The sequence below is a fragment of the Phyllostomus hastatus genome, unplaced genomic scaffold (assembly GCF_019186645.2).
Source record: "Phyllostomus hastatus isolate PE091 unplaced genomic scaffold, TTU_PhHast_1.1 phas_scaffold_114, whole genome shotgun sequence".
Classification (NCBI taxonomy): domain Eukaryota; kingdom Metazoa; phylum Chordata; class Mammalia; order Chiroptera; family Phyllostomidae; genus Phyllostomus; species Phyllostomus hastatus.
The window spans coordinates 6,038,350-6,061,567 of record NW_025334006.1 but is presented as its reverse complement, the minus strand read 5'-3'; the positions used below and the strand labels follow the sequence as shown (position 1 = coordinate 6,061,567).

Below are 23,218 nucleotides of genomic sequence, written 5' to 3'. Positions count from 1 at the left end.
AAAATGTTCCCGTCCTTAGATTGTTAGGGGAAGCTTCAACACCACATTCCCCTCCTTCAGGTTCACAGCGACAGTGACATCGGCGTATGGAAAGTTTCTGGTCCTCCGGGGAAGGAACCAATTCCGTGTTCTTTAACTCAGCATTTGTCCAATTATTTGAACTTAGAACAAATTTTCTGTAATACCACTATCAGTATCCAAAATGCTGCAGAGCCCCATTTTGGAAAAAAAACGGGCCAGGCTTCAAAGGCGCAATCATCCTCATTTATTCGGTCATTCGGTGTCCGACAGAGCGGAAGGGGTGCACTGCTCCCACGCCCTCCTGGTGTCTGAGGCCGACGCTGCCTTCCTGCAAGAAGCTCCAGCTGTTTGTTGTTCGCAGCATCAACTACTCGAGGATTTTTCTTTCTTGTCTTCTCATTTTTCATGTCATGCCCAGGCTTCATTACCTAGTAATAAGTTGCAAGAAACGAGAATTGAGTTGTTTCTGAGCAAATATCAATCATTTATGATAGGTTTAGTAGAAATTATAATGCATAAAAATCAGGGTTTTACTTATTGGAAGTATTTCAACATTGGCAAGTCCCCAAATTAATCAATGAAGCATTTGTGATGCCAAAGAGATCATGTAAATGAAAACAGAACTGACCTTTTTAGAAACTGAATACTTTCAACATTTACCTGTCAGAGCCACTGATTTGGAAATTGTGATAGATGCTTGAAAAATGGGAACTTTTTTCCCTTGTAAAAATACCCATCATTTGGCAAACTAGTGTCATTTTCCTCGAAGAGAATGTGGTGATTGATTATCCAGAGTGCGACCATGACAAGGTAAACCAGCCGGAGAGCTGGGAAATTGTATGTAATCATGTAGCATCACAAAGGCCCTTTGTGAGCACGACCATTCAGATTAAACCATGGCTTTCTCATCATTTCCTGCGGGTGCTTCCTGTTCACCCCAAACCTGTATCTCCAGGGGATACTCCTCCGGGCTTGCAGTCTCCCCCTCGGCTCCGACCACCGTCCACCCAGTGCTGGTCATCCGCAAGAACTGGGGTAAATGCAGACCACTCCGACTCCACCCCGAGAGATTTCCGACTGCAGAGATGTCTGCCTGGCATCCTTCCCACAGACGACACTCAGAGAGCTTTACTGATGCGCATCAACATTATTAGTTTCTTTTATTGGGAGTACTGTCCCGAAGATCCTGAGATGTTATAAACAGGTGGCAGAGGAGGAGAATGGAAGATGGACAGAAGGACAAGAAGACTTGCCGGTTGTGCTTTTGAGAAATCGATGATCTGGCCGGGAAGCCCAAGCCCACCTGGCATGACCTGGAACAATTAATTACACAGTGTTGATGTCCTCGTGTAGAAGCGCCAGTGCACCGACTGAATACCTGGGAGACAGGGGCCAATGGGTTAGAGGAGTCATCAAATTATCCTCAGTTATTTGAAGAGTAAATTGAGTCATAAGAAAGGAAGAGGTTACCCAAACCTGCCCCACAGTTGATTAGCAATCACATAATTGGAAATAGAGCCAGGCCTTGTCTCGCAATAATCTCAGCCGTCTCCCCACACCCATCTTCCCTGCAGCGGTTTGGATTTTACAGGGGCTTTGTTAGGAAGGCTGAACTCCACTCTCCTTTATTAATTTCTGTCCACATGTTGTAGCAGAGCCTATGTTCTGAATCCGGAGGAGGCTTTTAGATTCTTCTTAGCAGCGTGGGGACATGCAGCTAAGCAGAATCAATTCCTGTCACTCACACACAGAGACAGAGAAACGGGATTATGGACCAGGGTGAAGCTGCAGTGTTTTAATCTTAAAATCAATACGGAGAAGGAAGCCGAACTTGCGGGGATTCTGTAGAGACGGTAATTTGGTTTGCTGTAACAAATATAACTTTCTTCCTTTTCACCTTCTGACTCTTTCACTTTGGGGCAGTGGGGTCGGGAAAGAAGATAAGGAACCTGCACAATGAAATAATCTTGAATAAACACGCCCCTGTAAACACGCAACTCACGCCAATTCTCCATCGTTTACAGAAACGCTGTACACTTTTGTCCCTTCCTTTCATTTTCAGGACGAAAACAGTAACCAAAACCCCGCACCCCTAGTCTGCACTGAAGCGTAGTAAAACGCCTTTGGTTCTCTCATGGTCACTGTCAGATCGGGAACATTTTTTCATTGTGTGCTTTATGGCCAGGTCTACCATAGCTTAGGCCACTCTATCTGAATAAATACGTGTTTAACAAGTCATTTATCGACCAGAGGATTCCAAACTGCTAAGCATGTGATTAATATTAATCCCAACGTCATTCTGCTCCTTTTGAAGGAGGCGTGAACTCGAATGGTTTGATAAACCACTCAGCCTTCTCTTCAAGACTGAGAATTTGCTCGGAGTGCCTCTCTTTAGACGTCACACTGACTTACTGCAGAGCACCCCCTGTCTGTAGCTGTGAGACGGGCGTACTTTTCCTTCAGGAGCTTCTCTAATTCAGTTCTGAGTGTGCCTGAGTCCGTGTGGGCACTCCTCCCGCAGGGCCACCAACATAGGAAATACTGGGGCCTCATGAGGAGAGGGTGAGGCTACAGACAGAACCAAGCGCCAGAAGGGAGGGAGGCAGAATGGTGGAGGTAAGAGAGACTCCCTTTTCCTAAGTCTGTTTCTTCATCTTCAAACTGGAGATGATTACGGGACACCAGGTAGGTAGGCGTGCTCAGAGGATTGAATGCGATAAAGCCTGTGGAGCCCCAGCATGGCACCTTGTACTTCTAGGGACCCAGAAAATGTCCGTGATCGTCAGGAGCGTTACGTGAGTCTGCAGCGAGGTAGCACGTGCTGTGTGTGCACAGACATTCTACAGCCTGTGAGGATAGAATCAGCCTGCTCTTTCCTGATGGGTTGATGGTTTTGAAACCTTTAAAGCGAATCATGGAAGGCTTTTTCCTTGCGGTGCCTGTCGTGGGTCCCTCCTCTCAAAGCAGAGCCCCGGAGGTAGCGAGTGAGGCCCCAGCTGAATATGTATGCACTTTCTGCAAAGCCACCAAGATGCCAGTGAATGGCCAGAACTCCATGAGGCCGATTTGAAACCCCCTGTCCCTGCACAGAAGACACTTTCTCAGATATCTGGAAGGACTGCTCTGCATAGCATACTTCTTGTGTTGTCATTTTAACCAGTATTTCTAAATGTCACATCCCTTCAGGAAAGCTCCAGTGTCTTGAATGATCACATTAGCTCAGTTGTCCTTCCTTGTGTCACACGTTAGTGCGTAAAAACAAAGAACAAATGGAAAACCTCATGAGCTCCCTCCGTGTCCCTCTCCAGAGCACCATCATCGTGGAGAAGACGGTGCAAGACCTCCTGAACCTGATGCATGACCTCAGCGCGTACTCGGACCAGTTCCTCAGCATGGTGTGCGTGAAGCTGCAGGAGTACAAGGACACCTGTGCCGCCGCCTACAGGTAGGGCTGCCCTTGGGCCTGAGACGGCACTTTAGAGCCAGACCATTGTTCTGCTTGGCAAGGTTGCCGCAGGGCCTGACGTTTCCCTAGTAGGGAAAGGGCTGCTGTTGGTTTGTCAAGGGGCCTGATGAGAACACGTGCCCCAGAGGTAGTCTCCTGGAGGGTTCTGCAGCCATTCCCACCAAGGGGATGAAAGGGACAGAGGGATAGAGCCACGTGGGGCCGCCAGCGGTGGCTTTGTTGAGGTGTCAGCTGTGATTTTCATGAAGGCTGAGAGTCCTAAGGTTCCCCTTCCTTGAGGAAATTCCAGAACTTGGTTAGTCCCTTGCATGATTCTAAACGATCTTTAAAGTAAAGCAATTTCAAACTCCCAGGAACTCTTAATAATCTATAGTATGATTTATTTTTACTTCTTACAAATGTATTCCTCTTAATGTTTGATCTGTAGCCTTCCCGCTGTCATGAAAAGACAGTTACACTGTTTTTAGCATCAGTGGAAATGAAAAACCATTGTTATGAACTTGAAAACCTGTAGTTTTTTCCTCTAATTTCTTTACCCTGGGTTCAGAAATCTCTTTGAGCTTCTGGAAAAGATCATAGCACTTCTCATAAAGAGCTAATAATCGGAACAAATTATAGTCTGGTTGACAAGACCTACAGCAATGAGGGGAGACAAGAATGTATAATAAAATAATAAATTTATATGATAATTAAGCATAGGTAGGTGAAGTACATCTGTGCACAGCGCGGCTTGTTCCGTCTGTCCTTGCACGTTGCACGTGTCGGATATTGACCAAGCGCTGTCCAGGCCCCCGACACGGTGTGAGTGAGTGAGTGAGCGTGTCGGGGCGGAGACGTCATCAGTCAGCTGCAGGCTGCACCTGCGTGAGCTCCCATTCTTGGTAGAGGACAGAAAGGGAAATGGGGGCAGAGGAACAGGACGTGTACAGCATTAGGACATATCCACCGCATTAATTTATGGCAGAAAACATGGCAAGATGCCACAGGAGGAAGACCTTACCTGAGGAGGACCAGCAAGGCCTGGCGAAGGATGTGAAGTAGGCCTTGTGAAGGAGGCAGATTCAGACAGGATTCAGGCTTAAGGAGCTGTGGGAAGAAAGGAAGCAGAGCAAGGGCAAGGAAGTAGGGAAGAGTGGGAAAAGGAAGAACACATGATGAATTTGGGGTTTTGGAAAGGCAGGCTGAGCCCCCATTGCGGAGGATGCGAATGCCAGGCTCCAGGAACTTGGCCTAAATCAGGTAGCGGGGAGCCGATGAAGGTGAGAAGCAGGGAGTGCCAGGTGCAGACCTGCATGGTAGGGCATTTTTCCTGAGCTTCGTATAAGTGGATTGGACAGGCAGGTGTGTGCAGGTAGAAGACCCAGGTAGCAGGTCTCTGAATGAGAGGAGAGGCAGGGAGATGGCCGGTAGGGACAGATCCGGAGACATGAAGGTGGTGCATTTGCAGGGCATGGCCACTGGTTGGCTGGAGGGGTTAATAAAGAACAGCTGTGAGAAGAAATAGTTGAAATTAGCCTTGTCTTTTTCATGCTGTACTTGTAGGGGCTTTTTTAACCTCAAATTCCAGATCTCACGTGTACCCATTGAATTTAATGTTACTTTTAGCTCATCATTTTAGTCTATTGAGATATTTTTGAGTTCTCATATGTCATCAGAAAATCTTAGCTATTCCTTCAAATTTCCTGTCATTCTTGATCTTATAAGCAATCTTTTAGTTTCTTTATATCATTTTTTAAAATGTTTGGCAGGTCAGCTAAATCAACAGTTTGGGGGCGTGTCTCTCGAGACTTCCTTTGGGATTGACATCCATACGTTAGTCCACACTTCCGGAGTCCATGTGTGTTCTAACTCTCAGCCCAGACCGTAGCTCAGAGCCGGCTCTGGAGCCTAAATTTGAGTACTAGCGTTCCCAGTTTTCAGTTATATGACCTTGAACCGTTACTCAGCCACTCTGTGCCTTAATTTTCTCATCTGCAAAAAGAGATAACAGTTCTTCCTTCATGGGATTGTCTTGAAAATGTCAGCCTCTTAAAACTGTCATCAGCAAAAAAGTAAGCTCCCTCCAAGATGCTTAGCTGCTATTTTGATGGCAAAGCCAACGATGACAAAGATCACCGTTACCACCCTTCATGACAGCACCTCTCATATATTATCATGCACCCTATAAGAGACGTAGATTTCTTGATGGTGACCTCCCAGGCCTAATCCCTTAAGGCAGCTACCTGTCCCTCCCGTCTCCCCAACACGGGCTGTCACAAGCCAGCAGTGGACAGCACTAGGTCTCTGTTCAGAAACCCTGCCTTCCCTTCACTTTTAGGACTCTCTGCTCTCTGTTCTGCCAAACCTGCGTTAAGGACTCTCATCTTGGACAGCTTACAAATTGCCCTTGGAAACAAGGTCTCTTGACCCTGAGCCAAACCGACCATTTCTTCATTCAGAAATGGAGAATGCTGGGTCATTGCCGGGTCAAAGACTTACCCGGTTAGTAGGGAGGGGGTAAAGCCACGTGACTTACTCACGTACAGCCTCCCCAGCTCCTGGGGAGGACCACGCCCTAATCGGTCACAAACCTTCTTTGTGTTCTGTTCTAGAATTGTGTCTATAATTCTAAACTAACCCAATGTCTATAATTTACCTTCTTATATGAACAGGGCTTTTTGTTTTGTTTTGTGTGTTATTTGAAATAGGAGAAAAGTGTATATTTATACTTAAAAAACGCTGTTGAAAATTATGGGGCGTATGGGGCGAATAGCAGGAAATAGCATTCTGGCTGGCGAGTGGGGCGGGAGGTCAGGAACACGTCGACTGGCTGGCTCAAGGCAGGAACATGAATGGTGGTAACCATGGTCTGTCCTTCTTATAGGAATTGAGCTATTTCTCCGTCATTTATATTTCACCCTTTTGTCCAGACGGTGCAGCTGTATCTCCGGCATAACGCTGTGCTGGGACCATGCGCATCGCCGTTGGTTCTCATCAAGAGCGTGTCGATCCCCTCCCCGTAGAGCCCAGCATGCCACGTTGGTATCCCTCTTGGCCCAGTCCCCTGGAGCGTGCCCACTCTGAGGTCCTCCCGTCTGCAGGGTGGCATCCGCAGTGATGTACCACTGGTGCCGAAGGACAGGCCCAGGGTGCTTTCTCTCAGGGCCGGGAAACAGAAACCTGTGAAGCTTTGAGGGAAAAAAATAGAAAATCATTGATATGGTTGTTCTGCTGAGGTATCTGACGTTTTTGGTGTCTCTGGGCCACACATTATATACATTGTGACGTAATCACACACAAAAAATCTCATAATGTTCTAAGTTAATTTACAGTGGTGTGTTGGGCCGCATTCGCAGCACGCTGGGCTACAGGTCGGATGCCCATGTAGAAATCTACAACAGTGCGCACCCAGCACGTACAGCCCACGGTGCCTGTGGTCTCTCACTGAATCAGGTGTTCACGCTGGCGGGAGAGTCTTTCCTTTTGTATGAGCCTGAAGATGCCAAGTGTCCTTACTTCCTCTCCTCCCGCTTCTTGCCCTCCCCCACATTGGCACCTGCTGGGGAGTAATTAGGGCAGTCCTAATTTGGACAGCCAAATCCTGATTACAGTGAGAGGAAAAACAGGAAATGTTCTAGTTTGGCTGCCAGCAAATGACTGACTTAAATAGCAAGCCATATACAATTCAAATGATCCGAAATGATACAACACTGGGGAAGGAGGAAGGGAGCAGGGAACATCGCCGTCCGAGTCTCGCACAGCAGACAGACAGCTTTTGCAGAGACCATCCCATCCATAAGCTTGCAATGCCCTCTGCCGAGAGCCGCTCGTGTTCCCCGGTTGCCAGGAGAGCCGAGCCTCCCCTGGGAGCCGAGAGGTCGGGGGAGGGCAGCACTGGCACCCCTCTCCATGCGCCCCTGACTCTGGAGGGAAAGGCCGTGGTACGTACATAGAGATGCCATGTTACCGGCTTGGGATGAAGGGAGGTTTCCTAATGGGGAGCCAGGACTAGAGGCCTTTTCCTTAGTCAGTCACACCCCTCGGGCCTTAAAGGAAAACACAGCTGTGAGCTCCCAGCAGCCGCAGCAGCAGTTAGGCAGCGGCCCACCAGCCTGCGGCGTCCCAACTCAGCGTCTCTCCTTGGGCTGCCCTCTTTGTCCCGAGGTGCAGTCAGCCGCTTCTGTCCCAAAACAGCCATTTAAAAATTGGAAGTCACAGTTTTCTGAAGTTTCCGTCTGTTCCAACTTAGCATCAGTTCATTAATCATTCTGTTTTTGGGAGCGGGAGGCCTTTCTGCATCGTGTTGGGCCTGGTAGGGAATACAAATAAATAAAACATCTTCTAACCTAAGAGGCTCAATAGATATAAGACACAAGCATGTTCCGTTAGGGCCTGCCTTTCTCCACTTCTCCCTAGAGGACCGAGAACTCATGCTGGAGCATGGGGAAAGGGCGACACGGGGACAGACTTGCAGTAGCCGAGGGCAGAACCCAGTCAGGCGCAGGGCTGGACACGCTGTGGGCCCTCGGTATGCTTGTTGAATGAGCGAGGCCATTGCTGACGGACTCCCTGGGATGAGCAGGCAGTGGGGCAGCACATCCATCGTGATGGCTGGGGAGGAAGAAGGTCCAGAAGCCAGAATGAACTGGAGTGGGTGCCATGGTTGGGAAGGAGCATGAAGAAAGGGGAGCTGGGAAAGCTTCCCATGTTTAGCAAAGGAGAGGACGGCTTCCTCCAGGGTCAAAGCGGCATCTGAAGCAATGGTGGCCACACTGTGCTAATAGTGCAGACTGGACACCGGGGGCTGTGATGGCTGGGAAAGCCCTTCAACTTCCCGGTGGGGCCACAGGCTAGGGTCCTGCAGGAGTGAGAGCCTCACTGGGTCGCCTTTGCCAACAAACTAACTTTGAACTGCAAAGGACCACAGGCACACGCCAGGGAAGCCCTCCCCAAGCTCCACGCAAGTTGTCCTCCAGTTTGCCATCTCCAGAGTCGTCAGGTGCTTCCTAGGGTGGATTGTTGGGTGGAACACGCCATCATAAAGCTCTCCAGCCAGGACTGAGTGTGATATGAAAAATAACCTCATGTTTTCCTGCTCTTCTCCTCTTTAGTCTGCTCCCTCTTACCTTAAGGGATATTTTGATTTTGACTTTGCATTTTGTGTGTTGTTTTGTTTTAATCTGCAGCATCGTACTAGCTTATTTTTGCATCTCCCCTTGTCGTTGTTATGGTGTTGCTTGACCCTGCATTACACTTCGGCCTGCTATGGGTGCAGTCGTTCACAGCCAAAAATCAGCCCCGGCAGCCTCATTCGTACCGACCTTGTCCAGGGTCTAGCTTGGCTCCTAGTTTTTGAAGCGTCCGTGAGATTCAGGCTGGGAAAGCAAACATCATGCCCTGGCTGTCACCAAACAGTTGAACCCAATTAGCCCCGCCGGCCCCTGGTTGTTTACCTAATGAAAGACTCAGCACCCCAGCTGTGTCCAGGGACCAGGCACACTTGCACGCCCCAACTGTTCCAGAGAGGAAGCAGCGCTCATCAGAGGCAGTCGGCACCACCAGATGTTTTCCGAATGAAATTTACTCAGCTGTGTCTACAGGGTGGACCCTCCTCGTGGCAGCCTTATCACCTGTTCCAAGAAGTAGACCTGTTTTCCTCTTCCTCCTGGGAACAGGTACAGACAGCTACACAGATGGCTCTGTCCGTGGCGCACTGAGCTGTGAATTCATTAGTAGATTATGGTCCTGGTAGTGGTAATTAACCCTACTGCTCTTGTGGAATAATTGTGGGAGATTTAGCTCCCCTTTTTTGAGGCTACTTGGATTTGTCCTGGAATTTTTCAGCCCACACAGTCTGGCTGAGCACAAAATTATAAATGAGTAAATGCAGTTGGTCAGGATAGAAACTTGCCATTTGAATGAAAAATTTCCTTTAGGGTAATTGTGTGTTGCTGATCAATGCCAGTATTTCAGATTGGAATATTAGGAATTGCATTTGGAATGGATGTCCACGCCAATAGGAATTAATAATTTATTGTTGAGGGCACTGTATAGGTAGCATGTTAGTTAATTTGGATTACATTTTTTAAGTAAGAATGGATCAATGAATATTAGTGAAGGCAGTAATATAGTACTTGAATTATTGGATTGATCCAGTCTTGTAAAAAATACATAAATAAATAATGTGAGTGTCTTTAATGAAGTATCCCACTAAGCTACCATTTTTCATTCCAGCTGGTGCTAAAATGAAAAAGTCTGGGTTCCCAGGATGTGCACTGCCACCTCTCACCTATGGACCCAGACTGTTTACTGCGCCCGAGGCGGACGTGGGCCCGGACGGATGGGCCCCGAGATCTAGAGGCTGGAGAACTGAGTTAGCTCCTAACTGTGGGCTTTTAACTCTGCAAAGCAGAATCTGACCTGCGGTATGTGGGTGGAAGGGGCATTGAGCCACCCATCCAAAGTCCTTTGTAGAAACAGACTCTGAGATTCAAATTGTATATAATCTCCACATGTCACAAAACATTCTTCTTTTGATTGGAAACACTTCCTGTAGCTCACAGGACCCACAAAGTCAGCGGACGGGCAGACGTGGCCTACAGGCCGCAGTTCACCCCGCCCGTCTTACAGGCCGGGTTCTAATGGTGAAGTCCGGGTGAGGCTACAGAAGGAGGGTTTTCGTTCCGTTGTTTTCCAAAGGGAGAGATTGTGGAAGGCTGAGGTAGTCAGCGGGTCCTTCACAGAGAAAGAAGGGGAGACTGGAGGGGACGCTCCACCCACGGCCGCCCAGGAATAAGCGTAGAAGGGAAGGCTTGGCAGCCCGCGCTCTTTGGCACATGTGTGTTGTGAGTCCGCACTTTTTCATGTCGGATTTTTCCAGAGGGTGGGGGCACACCTGTGTTCTTTGTTCTGTTTCTTATTGAATTCTGAGAGGTATGGTGAGAGCCTGGTGGAAAGATCTGTAATTCGGCCAAAATGCCAAACGGCTTGGTAGTTCACCTAAGTGATTCAGTGCAGAGAAGAAGTAAAGGAAACCACTCGGTCGGTTTTAGTTGAACGTGTTACCGAGACTCCTAAGGCTGAAGGGGGCCTGTTTCCATCTCCAGCCCAGTTCCCACAGACTCTCCCAGCACCAGGGGCTATGCTGGGCACTGCGGCACAAACACTAGGGAGATGGCAACTCCGTCCTCAGAGCGCTCACCATTCAGGGTGGGATCCCAGACCGGAAAGAAGTGTATGGTAGGACAGGTGAGAGCAGAGGCCGTGTGTAAGGAAGTGGTTCTTACCTTTGCCTTCACATTGGAATCCTGTGGAAGGGAGCTTTTAAAAATTCTGATGCCTGGGTCCCGCCCTCTGAGAGTCTTATTTATTTGGCCTTGGGTGTGACCTGGGCTTCTGGTTTTTCTTAAAAGCTCCCCAAATTATCCCAATGTGCAGTCAAGATACAAAACCTCCAGTATAAGGGTGATGAGGCACAAAAGAGAGGACTCAGCTGTCCTAAGGGAAGAGCCACGGTAACTCTTGATGAGTGGGGCTTGTAGAACAAAAGAGCAGCGGGCCTGCAAACCAAAGCATCACCGGTTCGATTCCCAGTCAGGGCACATGCCTGGGTTGCAGACCAGGTCCCTGGAGAGGGGCCCCAAGAGATAACCACACATTGATGTTTCTCTCTCTCTCTTTCTCCCTCCCTTCCCCTCTCTAAAAATAAATAAAATACTTGAAAAAAAAGAAAAAACAGAGCAGACCGCATGTGAAAACTCACTGTCATGAGAAGGGAAGGAAAATGCAACAAGCAGGACATCTGACACCCAAAGAACCACCACAAAACAGAGAGCCCTGGGAAGGGAGCTCGACAACTGCTGTTTTTAAATGTTCAAAGAGGTGAAGGAATAGAATCCATAGTACAAGAACAGGACATTCTCAGGTAGATCTGTAAAAGAACAAAACAGAAAACACAGCAATGAAATGTCAACTGAAAAATTTTCAAAAAGCAATGGGTGAGTTAAATCACAGCGCACGTCCTGGAGAGAGATTTCCTGAATTAAAAAGCAAAAAAAAAAAACAAAAAAAACTAAATGCTTTAATTAACTCAAGCAGTAGCCATTCAGACCAAAATATATTGACTTTTATCTTGTTTAATCTGTATCTCAATGTTTCCTTTGACAGGCTAAAAGGGGCTGGGAAAACTTTCAATTGTTTACGGTGTCCGAGGTTAGTTTTAGCAAAAGTTCTGAAGGATCATGGAATTCAAAACTTTGAAAAAAAGTAGGAGGTGAGCAAGCAGAGCCGCTCAGTCAGTGCAGGCCACGTGTTTGATGACTGTGTCTGTGAAGGAAGCAGAGGGGCGTCACCAGAGAGACATGCTGGGTCATGGGAGAGGTCCATTCACTCGTTCATTCGTTTTTGAGAAAACAACCCCAGGGGTGGAGAATACAGAGAGAGATGTAGTCGTCCTCTGGTGTCTGCAGGGAACATGCTTTAAGGCCCGCAGTGGATGCCTGACGCCGTGGGTAGTACCCGACCCAGAATGCGCTGTTTCTTCCTGCACACGTGTACCTACGATGAAGTTTCATTTATAAATTCGGCACAGTAAGAGATTAACAACAAGTAACGACACAACAGGACAGTATAGCCCAAACCTACTCTTGAGTCTGTGGAACAGTTGTCACTGGCGATAATGACCTGGTGTCACTCATTTCAGGGGACCCCTCATGGAAGTCTTCTTACAGGCTCGATGCTTTCCGGCACAGTGCGCTGTCAGTCAGAACACGCTTTCTGTTCACGCTTGCCTCCCGCAAATTTCATGTCTCTTCCACCTTAACTAAGCACCTGTCATGTACTGTAGCCATACCTGTTACAGATTGAGGTGTGACAGCAAAACTGGCATAAATTTTTTTTTCTTTGTTTGCCATTTCATAGTTAGAAGAGTTCTTCTTACTGCAGATCTTAGCAACCTTAACATATTTTTTTCCCTTTCATTACTAAGTTGAGAACTTCCTTTATACTTAGAGGAAGTACTTAATGGTTTCTCTCTGGCATATCTGAATTGCCAACATCTCTTCTCTTGCACTTTAGGGCACTTATTAGGTAAAACCAGGGTCATTGTGCAGAAGCACAGTGAAACCCAGACAGTCGATCTGACAGTGAAGACAGCTCTCGGTGACCAGTGGGTGGGAGTGTCTGCAGTGCGGGGACGCCGGGCAGAGGGACGAGTCACATCGTGCCACTCAGAACAGTGTGTGGTTTTTAAACTTATGAATTATTTATTTCTGGCATTTCCATTTAATGTTTTCAGACCACTGTTGACTGCAGGTAACTGGAACCACGGAAAGCTAACCTATGGCTAAGGGGAGACTATTATATAAAGGAAAATAAGGGGATAATCAGGGGGAGAAATGATCCCCAAAAGCCTTGGTGGAGAGGTAACTGGAAGGGACTGAGGATGAAACAGATTCAAACCTACTTCTGTGGGGGGTCGAAGGTGGAATGTTTGAAAGTGATAGGGTCCCCTCCTTTCTCTGTCACATAGGAATAAGGGGGGTAAGCAATGAGGAGATAAATTAAGGGCAAAGATTTTAGAAATGGCCATTGCGGGACATGCAAGAGGAAGTTGGTCAGAGATGGGTAAAAAGCAGGCGGAGAGCGTGGAGGGTCCACCAGCACTGTTCATCGCAAACGCGAGGCTGTGCCATTCCGCACCACCGCACCCAGCGCCCCAAGTATAACGGTGTAAAAGTTAGATGGTGGGACTGGTCGCTAAGTACTTCAGAATGATGCAGGAAAATAACAAGGAAAAAAGGGAATCAAAGGTACAAGTGTGAGTAATTTGAGAGTCTGTTTTCCTATCACCAACTGCAGTTACTGTTAGAAAACTTGGCTTATAGTGAGAAGAAATCTAGAAATCGACCATGGTTCTCTTATGACTTTAGCGCATTTTCAGAGAACTGGGCAGTATTGCCTCCTACAACATGAGACAGGTTACCCCGAGTTAGGTTGTCCTGAGTCGAGGTTTTCAGCTTCAGCCTCCTGTCCATGAACGTTAAACCTCCTCCTGGGGAAGGGAGCTTTCATCACACGTGCACACACGTGCAGCGCACATGCACAGTGCCGTAGAGCTGCAGAACGCCCGCCCGTATAACCCCCGTCCCCGAGTCAGTCCCGCCTGTGCTGGAGCCTCATCAGCTTCAGGGGGAGCCAGCTCATTAGCACTCCCTTCGTAACTGTCACTTCTGTCACCTGGAATTGCTGAAGATTTTTAGAACATTCAAATTGGCTAGAGGGACAGAAATGGTGACTAGAAAGAGCAGCTTTTTAATCCCGTTGGAATCGAACATTTCAGGTGCCTGCACGGGTACTTTCTGGTCAGAGCAGGGGTCATGGCTGACCCACGGGCCCTCTCAGCGGACTTGGAGCCTGTCCGCTGTAGGTCACTGGTCCCAGGCACTGCAGAGAGCAGTCCTCAAAGACTCTCTGCCTGACATCAGGGCCAGAGGGTTCCTCTGTGATGGCAGCTTTGCTTTGAATACCGAGGTGTCCATAGTTCAAAAAGTAACTTCAAATAGAACGAATTGGTCATTTAAACCAAGAAGTCAAAGGACAACCCATTGTAATGCTCCGTCACCCTTCAGGGACTGTTTATGTTGCATTTAGTAATAGCATTCTATTATACGGTTACTCCACCTTATTTGTTTAATATCTTTCTTCAAAGATCCCTCCAAAACCTAGCACACACTTTTGTTAGCTTTCATGATTACTCAGCAATGAAGAATCTAAGAATGAAATCTTGAAATGATTGTCCCAGTAATGTGGCCTGTTGTGTGTCGCTGCCCCCAACCCAGATAATGGGTCATGCTAACAAGAGGGAGGGGCAAGGTGTCTTCTCTGGGTAGCAGACGTAGATGAAGAGCGCCGACCAGAGGTTACGCAACGTGCTGACGCATCTCTCTTCTGCCGGTTGTGTTTAGGGGCATTGCCCAGTCGGAAGAGAAGCTTGTCATCAGTGCATCTTGGGCAAAAGACGATGATATCAGCAGACTCCTGAAATCTCTGCCAAACTGGATGAATATGGCTCAACCCAAACAGCTCAGGCCAAAAAGAGAAGATGAAGAAGACCTCATAAGGTAAAAAGTTCATCTTCTAAGTTGTACTAAACATGAGGAGGAAAAACATCTGTTTAGCTAATTCTTTCTTATGTGAAATTTTGGCCAATTATAGGTGTCAAGTAGCAATTAACTGGACTTTGTGAAGTCTGTTTTCGTCCTAGGGTACCTCATTTCCCTGCAAGTGTGCATTTTGCTCAAAACTTTAGAAGGCAGAAAATGATAGGAATCAAGTTTGGAGCGAGCTAGACTCAGTTAAAATTCCTTTCAGCTCTGGCCAGTGTGACTCAGATGGTTGGATCATCGTCCCATAGACCAAAAGTTCACCAGTTCAATTCCTGGTCAGGGCACATACCCAGGTTGCAAGTTCAATCCCCAGTCAGGGTGCATATGAGAAGGCAATCAATTGATGCTTCTCTCTCACATCTGTGTTTCTCTCTCTTTAATTCTATCCCCCTTCCTCTCTCTCTAAAAGTAATGAGAAAAAGTCCTCAGGTGAAGAAATGTATATGTATGTGTATATGTATATATGTATATATTATATACATATGTATGTGTGTGTGTAATCTCTTTCAATTTGTAGTTGGATCAGTTGGTCGATTCTCCCCTCCTAGCAGACAAATACAATTTGTTCATCCATTCACTCACTTATTCAGCAAAGCTGTTTGACCTTGTTATGTACGGTGCCTTGGAAATATGATGATTAATAAGAATTAAGTTTGTGCCCATACAGAGTGTGTTGCAGTTGTCCTTAGTGTGTCCTTCCATTCACAGACCCATCAGTTGAACTTCCCAGAAAAACAAATGTGCTTCCATGTCTGTTCATATTTTTTGTATTACCTCTGACTGTTTTATGCTTGTTTCGACAATAATAAGGTCTCTCTTTCAGCTTTATCACTCCGTGTTTACCTGTGTGCAGTGTAAATGATTTACTTAGGGACCAATTCGGTGATGCTGCGCACTTTCACGTGCCGGGCTTGCCGCAGTGACACGTTCCCCCGCTTTGTAGAGGGGGGGAATAAATGGGGGTAGTTCATCGTCACATTAAAATCAAGCTTATTCTCACAGTTTTTTGCCTATCCAAGTAAATAAATAAATAGTACAAATAAAATAAAATAATAAAATAAAATAAAATAAAATAAAATAAAATAAGCACTTTAAAGAGGCAAAGACCAGAAAGGGAATAAAGAAGTAATGGCCAATACCTTACTTTCAATTTACCGTCAAACTGCTGTGGGCTCTTCTCTTTCTCAGAACGTAGGCTGCAAGTATCGATGACTTTGGGTTGCTCCCGCAGTGAACCATCTGTATATGCCATACTTTACCAACATTTCTTTTCTCTTAAATGATTTTAGAGAGAGAGGGAGGGAGGGAGGGAGGGAGGGGGACAGGGGAGAGGCACAGACAGACAGAGGGACATTGATTTGTTGTTCCACTCATTTGTGCATCATTGGTTGGTTCTTGTATGTGCCCCGACCAGGATCAAACCCACAACCTTGGCGTGTCAGCAATGGAGCTCTGTCCAGCTGAGTGACCCTGCCAGGCTTCCACCAACGTTTCATTATGGAAATTTGCTATGGTGCCATTTAAAACTTTCTTAAATCGTGACACTCAAAAATTCACCAGTAATTTAACCTAAAGCCTTCCTACTTATGTTTTTCTTTCTCGTTATTCATATTTTCCTAGAGAAACTTGTCAACTAGTTACTTTGATATAAAAAAACTATATATTATAGTTTACTTTTCAAATTAATAGACTTTATTTTGGGAGAAGCAATTTTAGGTTTATAAAAAATTTATCTAAAACCACACATTTCCCATATATCCCCTCACCCACTCCTGGATTTCCTGTTTTTAACATTACTGTGGTTCGGGTGTTAGAGTTGATAAGCGATGAGTATTGACTAAAGTCTGTAGTTCACATTGGGGTCCACTCTTTTTGTTGTACACTCCATGGGTTTTGACAAATGTGTAAGAATCTTATCCACCACTACCGTGTCAGTCAAAACAATAGTTTTGCTGCCCTCAAATCCCTCTGTGTTTCTCCTAGTCTTCCCTCCCTTCCTCTCCCTGGACCCCTGGCAGTCACTGACTTTTATTGTTTTTTTTTCACTATCTGCATAGTTTCGTCTTTTCCAGAGTGTTATTAAATTGGAATCATACAATATATAGCCTCTTCAGATTGTCTTCTTCTGCTTTGCAGTGTGCACTAAAGTTTCCTCCATGGCTTTTGGTGACTTGATCTTTTTTTTAAGTTTCTGAATAATGTTTCATTGTATAGATGTACCATAGTTCATTTATCCGTTCTCCTGTTGATAAAGTTGCTATAAACATTCACGTGCAGGTTTTTGTGTGGGTCTGCGTTTCAATGCACTTGGGTAAATACCAAGAAACACAATCGCTAGGTCTTACGGTAAGAGTATGTTTAGTTTTGTAAGAAACTGCCACAGTGTCTTCAAAGCGGCGGCACTGTGGTGCGTTCCCACTTGCAGTGACGGAGAGTTTTTGTTGCTGCACATCCTCGATAGCATCTGGTGTCGTCAGTGTTCTGGACTTGGTCCGTTCTAGTAGGTGTGCTGTGGTGCCTCTTTAATTTTGGTTTTCATAATGACATATGTTGAGCATCTTTGCATATGCCTATATTATATCTGTGTGTGTGTGTGTGTGTGTGTGTGTGTGTGTGTGTTTTAGGTGAGATATCTGTTCAGATCCTCTGGCCCTTTTTTAACCAGCTTGTATGTTTTATTGCTTTTGAGTTTTAAGAATTCTTTGTATATGTTAGTGGTGGTCTTGGGCCACCTTTAGACTAATCCAAGTCCACTTTCAAATACCACTATACCACGTCCTGGGGAGTGCATGTACCTTAGGACGGTCTTCCCCGCTCCTCCCCCCATTCCCTGTGACGTTGCTCATTCATTGCGTTTGTCCATAAGCTCTCATCACTGCATACAGTATCGTTACTATTTTGAACAAACAAACTGTTACCTGTTGATCAGTTAACAGTCAGAGAATTTTCCCTTATTTTTTTCTTCTGTCATGCTCTCTCTTTCATAATATAGGTCCACATTTCTGACCAATATCATTTTCCTTTTCCCTGAAGAAGTTCTTTTAACATTTCTTATGAGACAGGTCTGCTGGTGACAGATGCTTTTGATTTTTGTTTGTCAGAGAAAGGCTTTATTTGTCCCTCACTTTTAAAGAATAATTTCTAGGTTGGTGATTCTTTTCTTTTAATATCTTAAATATTTCACATCAGTCTTCTTACTTCCATAGTTTTTGAAGGGAAGTCCAATGTAATTTTTAGTCTTATTCTTCTTTAGTTAAGGTGATTTTTTCCTGTGGCTTCTTTCAAGGTTTTTTTGTTTGCTTGTTTTGATTTTGTGCCATTCGAATAATATATGCCTAGATGTATATTTTTTGGTGTTTTTCATGTTCGGTGTTCTCTGAGCTTCCCAGATCTACAGATGATATCATTGGTTTGGGGAAATTCTCAATCATTGTTGCTTCGGTACCAATTATGGGTTTTTTTCTTCCTTCTCCTTCTGGTATTCACATTACACCTTTTGTAAGTTTTCACAGTTCTTGGATATTTTGCTCTGTCTCTTCACTCTTTTTTTTTCTCTTTGGATTTCATATTCAAAGTTTCTATTGACAATTCTTCAAGCTCACTAATTCTTTCCTTGGTTATGTCCAGACTACTGATGAACCAAAGGCATTCCTCATTTCTGTCAGGGTGTTTTTGATTGCTGGCATTTTCAGAGTTTCCATCTCTTTGCTCATGTTACCCATAGTTTACTTTTTATTGAATATCTAGTACATATGTGCATGTATCAAAGACACAACTCAGTAAATTTTCACACTTTTTATCATGTAACCAGTATCTAGATCAAGAAACAAAATAATACTGCCAAGGAACCTTTTTATGTTTCCTTCCGGTCACTACTTGCCTCTCCAGTATCTAAGTTCTAAGCACATAGATTACTGCACTCTGTTTTTGGATTCTGCGTAAAAGGAATCATGCAGTTATGCATTTTCTCATGACTGGCTCCATTTGTTTCATGTAATATTGGTGAGATTCATCAATATTGTTATGTATAAGGTCTTATTACTCTATAGACTATATTGTATGCCATTATGTGAATACACCACATTTTTTTATGTTTTATTATTTGTATAAGTATGTATATGTATTTATTCATTCATTCTACAGCTTATGGGCACCTGGGTAGTTTCTAGTTTGGAACTATTTTTGTATAGTGCTGAAATGAGTATTCTCTGTGTCTTTTGGCAACCATATGTAAACATTTCTGTTGGTTATGTTATATAAGTAGGATTGCTGGTTCATAGGCTATGCATATGTTAGTTTTAGTACACACTGCCAAACAGCTCTCCAGAGTGGTGGCAAGAGTTTGTATTCTCATAGTAGTGTATGAGCAACCTATATTTGATCCACAGCTCATCTATACTCGATGTTTTCCATCTTTTTAATTGTAGTTGTATAGTAGGTTTATAGAGATATCTCTTGTTGGTTTAACATGCATTTCTCTCATGATTAAGGAAGTTGAGCACCTTTTAATTTAATGTATTTTTATTTTACACCTTTTAATGTATTTTTATTTATTTACTGGCCATTTGAATATCTTATAATGTATTTGTTCAAATCTATTACTCATTTTTAATTAGGTTGTCTGTATTTTCTCTACTGATTTGTGGGAGTTCTTTTATTTTTATCCTCACCCAAGAATATGCTTATTGATTTTAGAAAGATGAGAAGGGAGAGAGAAACATTGATGTGAGGGAGAAACATCAGTCGGGTACCTCCCATTCAAGTCCTGATGTGATCAAACCCACAACCTAGGAAAGTGCCCTGATGGGGGGTCGAACCCACAGCCTTGTTGGTGTACAGGATGGCACTCCACCCAGCTGAGCCACCTGGTCAGGGATGTAGGGATCCTTTAGCTGGATATACCTTTTTTTATGACAGATCCATAGATATATACATACATACATACATACATACATACATGGATGGATGTCATCTTCTCCCACTTTACAAGTTACATTTTTACTCTCTTCATGGTGTCTTTTAATATACAGACTTTTAAACTTATAATAAGCCTAATTTGTTATTTACTTAATGGATAGAACATTTTGTGTCCTATTTAGAAATCCTGGTTTATACCAAAGTCACAGAGATGTTTTTCTTTAAAACCTTTGTGGTGCTGCATATATATTTCCCTGACATCTAAAACAAATTATAAACTCCTAAATTTTTATTTTCTATCCCTGTTCTCTACACACCCCCTTGATTTAGATCACATCATCATGGCGATAATAGCAGAGAGCAACCTTGTAACTTTTGTTCTGTCCAGAGGTAGAGTGATTGAGGCATCGATACATGAGAGCCTCACGTGAGATAATGAAATGGATCTTAGGACCAAGGTCAGGCCACACGGCTGGGCTCCTTCCCGCTGTCACCGCCACAGTCCTGCTGTCAGAGCCGTGTGGCATCTGGATGAGCACACTTCCGCTCCTTCTCGTTAGGAATACTCGTTTAATTATATCCCAACCTTAATAGTTGTGTTACGTGCAGCTTCTGGGGGATGAATTGGTTTTTTTCTTCCATGTTTTTTACATTACTTCAAATCAGCAACTTTCTTCTATCATTCCTTGGCTTATTTTGATGCCACACCTTAACAGTACTCTGTGCTTGCAAAGAGATTTTCAGTCAGTTTTATTAGGTCTCTTCCATAGCTTACACTTGAAGAGTTTCTAGCCCTATCCCAGAAAAAAGAGCATGCTGATCTAAAGCGGTGAACCTTCATATGCTACCTTTGTGCTTCTGGTTCAGAAGAGTGAGAATTAAGTTCCTGCCCTTCTTTACTCTTGTCTTGCCCACTTAATTGTATCACTTTGGTTCTTAAATTTCAAGAAAAAACAGCCCTGGCAGGGTGGCTCAGTTGATTGGAGCATAGTCTTGTGCTCCAAAAAGGTCTCCGGTTCCATCCCCGGTCGGGGCACATACAGGAGGCAACCATTCGATCTCTCTCTCCCTCTCTCTCTCTTTCTCTCTCTCTCTCTCCCCTCCCTCCCCCCTTCCTTCTCGCTCTAAAACCAATAAGCATATCCTCAGGTGGGGATTTTTTAAAAGTTAAGGAAAAACAAATAATACACATTTTTAAAAAAAATTGTTGGTGAATTATAATAAACATGAAGTATAGTCTCACTGTATTAACTCAGTGAATTATGATGTGTGATTACACCCATGTAACCACCCCCCAGATCAACATCGAGAACTTTTCCAGCACCCCAGAAGGCCTCCCCTCCAGGTAACCACTGTTCTTTTATCACCATGGCTTAGTTTGGACTGCCCTCCACTTTTAATAAATGTAACCACAGTCTCTGGTTTATTTTGCTGGACAGGATGCCCGAGAGATTGCCCATGTTTCTGCATGTAGGCATGATTTGCAAACAAATTACATTTGCTTTAACAGAAGAAAAATAATTGTATAGGCCTGTTTTGTTTTGTGTATGATTGATTCTTTCCTCTTAATCTGTTACATTCTCTTTCCTGATTAGAAGTGGAAAGCGAAGGTAAGTGGTAGAGAAGCCTTCATTGATATTCCAGTGTGGTAGCGGTGCCAGAGAGCCTTGATTTCACACATTAGAGCACCATGGAGCATGGCGTGAGCCAAAAGACTGAAAAGTCACACTCTCCTCCTATAATTAGTTTTTGAAGCTTAGAGGGCTATTTGGCAGATGGATGAATATAGAATCCAGTGCCCTTTGCATTGAATAAAGGTTATGTTCCCTTCATTACTAAATGGGGCCTTTTTCCTATTCTTATTTTTTAACTAAAAAATAAAATGTATTATTTCCAGGCTTAACTTTGAATTGGGGGGGGGGGGGAAGATATAGATCAAGCCAGGTCTTTAATAGGAAAAAGAAAAATAGCAAATACCCTTTTGTTCCCGGGAAGCAGCAAGCAGGCTTTCCAGCCCATTGTCTTTGCACCTGTCATGTGTGTGTGTGTGTTTATCCTTTTGAGATCAATGAATATGCACTGATAAAAGCAGTTCCGCTTTCTGGGGGTGTAATTAACAGAAGTGGTAAGGTGCAGGGAGAAGTAAACAGGATGGGTAGGGGTTCTCTAGTTGCTGGGGGCCATGTGTTGTAGAAACACCGTCCTAAAAAAAATCCCATAGCCCCATTTCACATGGGACCCCAGAGTAAAAAAAGGATAAGAATCATTTCTCTAGAGCCAGGTTTGAAAATCCGTAAGTGGGTAGATGTGACTGGCAGGACCAGAACCAGAGATCTCAAGGGATACAAGGGAAAAAATACGGCTGCGAGTACATGAAACAGTTTATTCTTGTATTATTGTTTATTAACCATTGCATTATTTATTGTATTTATTAATTACTGTAAACCTACTTTTGCCCACCCTGTATATAACACCTACAAATCAGTATTGAACTCTAGCATGCAGAAAGATGAACAGTAAAGAATGAAGTTTCTGGAAAGATTGTGTCGTCCATTTCAACAGTTCCAACAATCAGAGTCAGCCCGTGCCTGGCGCTGTTCAGCAATGTGATGAGATTTTGGGCACTATTATTCCCATTCAAGAGATGAGGAAGCTGAGGTGCAGAGAAACTGAGTGATTTCCCCAAATTCACAGAGCCACAAAATGACGCAGGGAATTGAACCCTGGTGGCCTGGCTCCCAGAGCTACTCTGCCTGCCTAAACCTGCATCAGCCAGCCTAAAAATGAGCCAGGAGTTGGTATTTTTTGGAAATTTGAGTTATTACTTTATTTTTAATGATCATCATAATCATGACTGGTACTCTGATCATTTTCTACTAATGCCATAAAAACTTATCATCTAGGTGCTTTTACTCTAGACTCAGTGTGTTATCACCACTGTTCATTGTATTCTGTCTCATGTGTTGCATTGTTGTGGGGTTTCTCCTTGTCAATCACAAGATGGTAGCAGAATGTCCACCTGTTGGGGGGTGCAATACATTGAAACCAAGAATGTAGATGCTTTAAAATTGATTGTCTAATCTTTCCTTTGAGTTTTATGTTAGCCTAACCAAAGAAAGTAATTATTATTGAAAGGAGAAAGAAGATAATGCAAAGGGAATGAAAATATAGAAATCATACAAAACAAATTATGTGGGTTTCAGCTAGACTGTGCTGCAGTCCCGAATAGAGAAGAGAGACAAAGGACAAACCAGAATAAAAGCAGAAGCAGGTTTGCACTTTGACCTTCCTTCCGTGGAAACCTAGTGGACATTGGAGATCCTCCGTGAATGCTGAATGAGGGAAACCGAATACGGATAGGAAGGATCACTCGCTCTTCAGATGAAAGCGTGAAAGGTAGAGAGTGGTGAACCAGATGCCTTCAGTGGCCCCCCTAAAAGCTGTATGTCTGGTCACATGTCCCTTTTAGCAGCTCACAGGCCTGAGTTCCGGTCCTCGGCATTCGGTTGTGTGGTTTGCCCTGGGCAGGTCTCGACACCTCTCAAGCAGAAATCTAGTGGGCCTAGAAATCCCCAGTGGGCCTAGGAGTGTATTTAGGTGTAAGTAGGGAATGAAGAAAGTAGAGCATGCATTTTCAGAAAAATTCCACTTGGAAATTTAAAAGGTTCTC

The 23,218-nt window shown here is 44.6% G+C and overlaps 1 protein-coding gene across 1 annotated transcript in view; it reads left to right on the top strand.

Moving 5' to 3' along the window:
- The window catches only part of EXOC4 (exocyst complex component 4), a 674,858-nt gene that overhangs the window by 533,539 nt on the left and 118,101 nt on the right, over window positions 1-23,218 (top strand). The window contains exons 12-13 of the mRNA XM_045855728.1: window positions 3,330-3,466; window positions 14,431-14,586. Of these exons, the coding sequence (XP_045711684.1) occupies window positions 3,330-3,466; window positions 14,431-14,586 (293 nt within the window). The remainder of the gene's footprint in view (window positions 1-3,329; window positions 3,467-14,430; window positions 14,587-23,218) is intronic.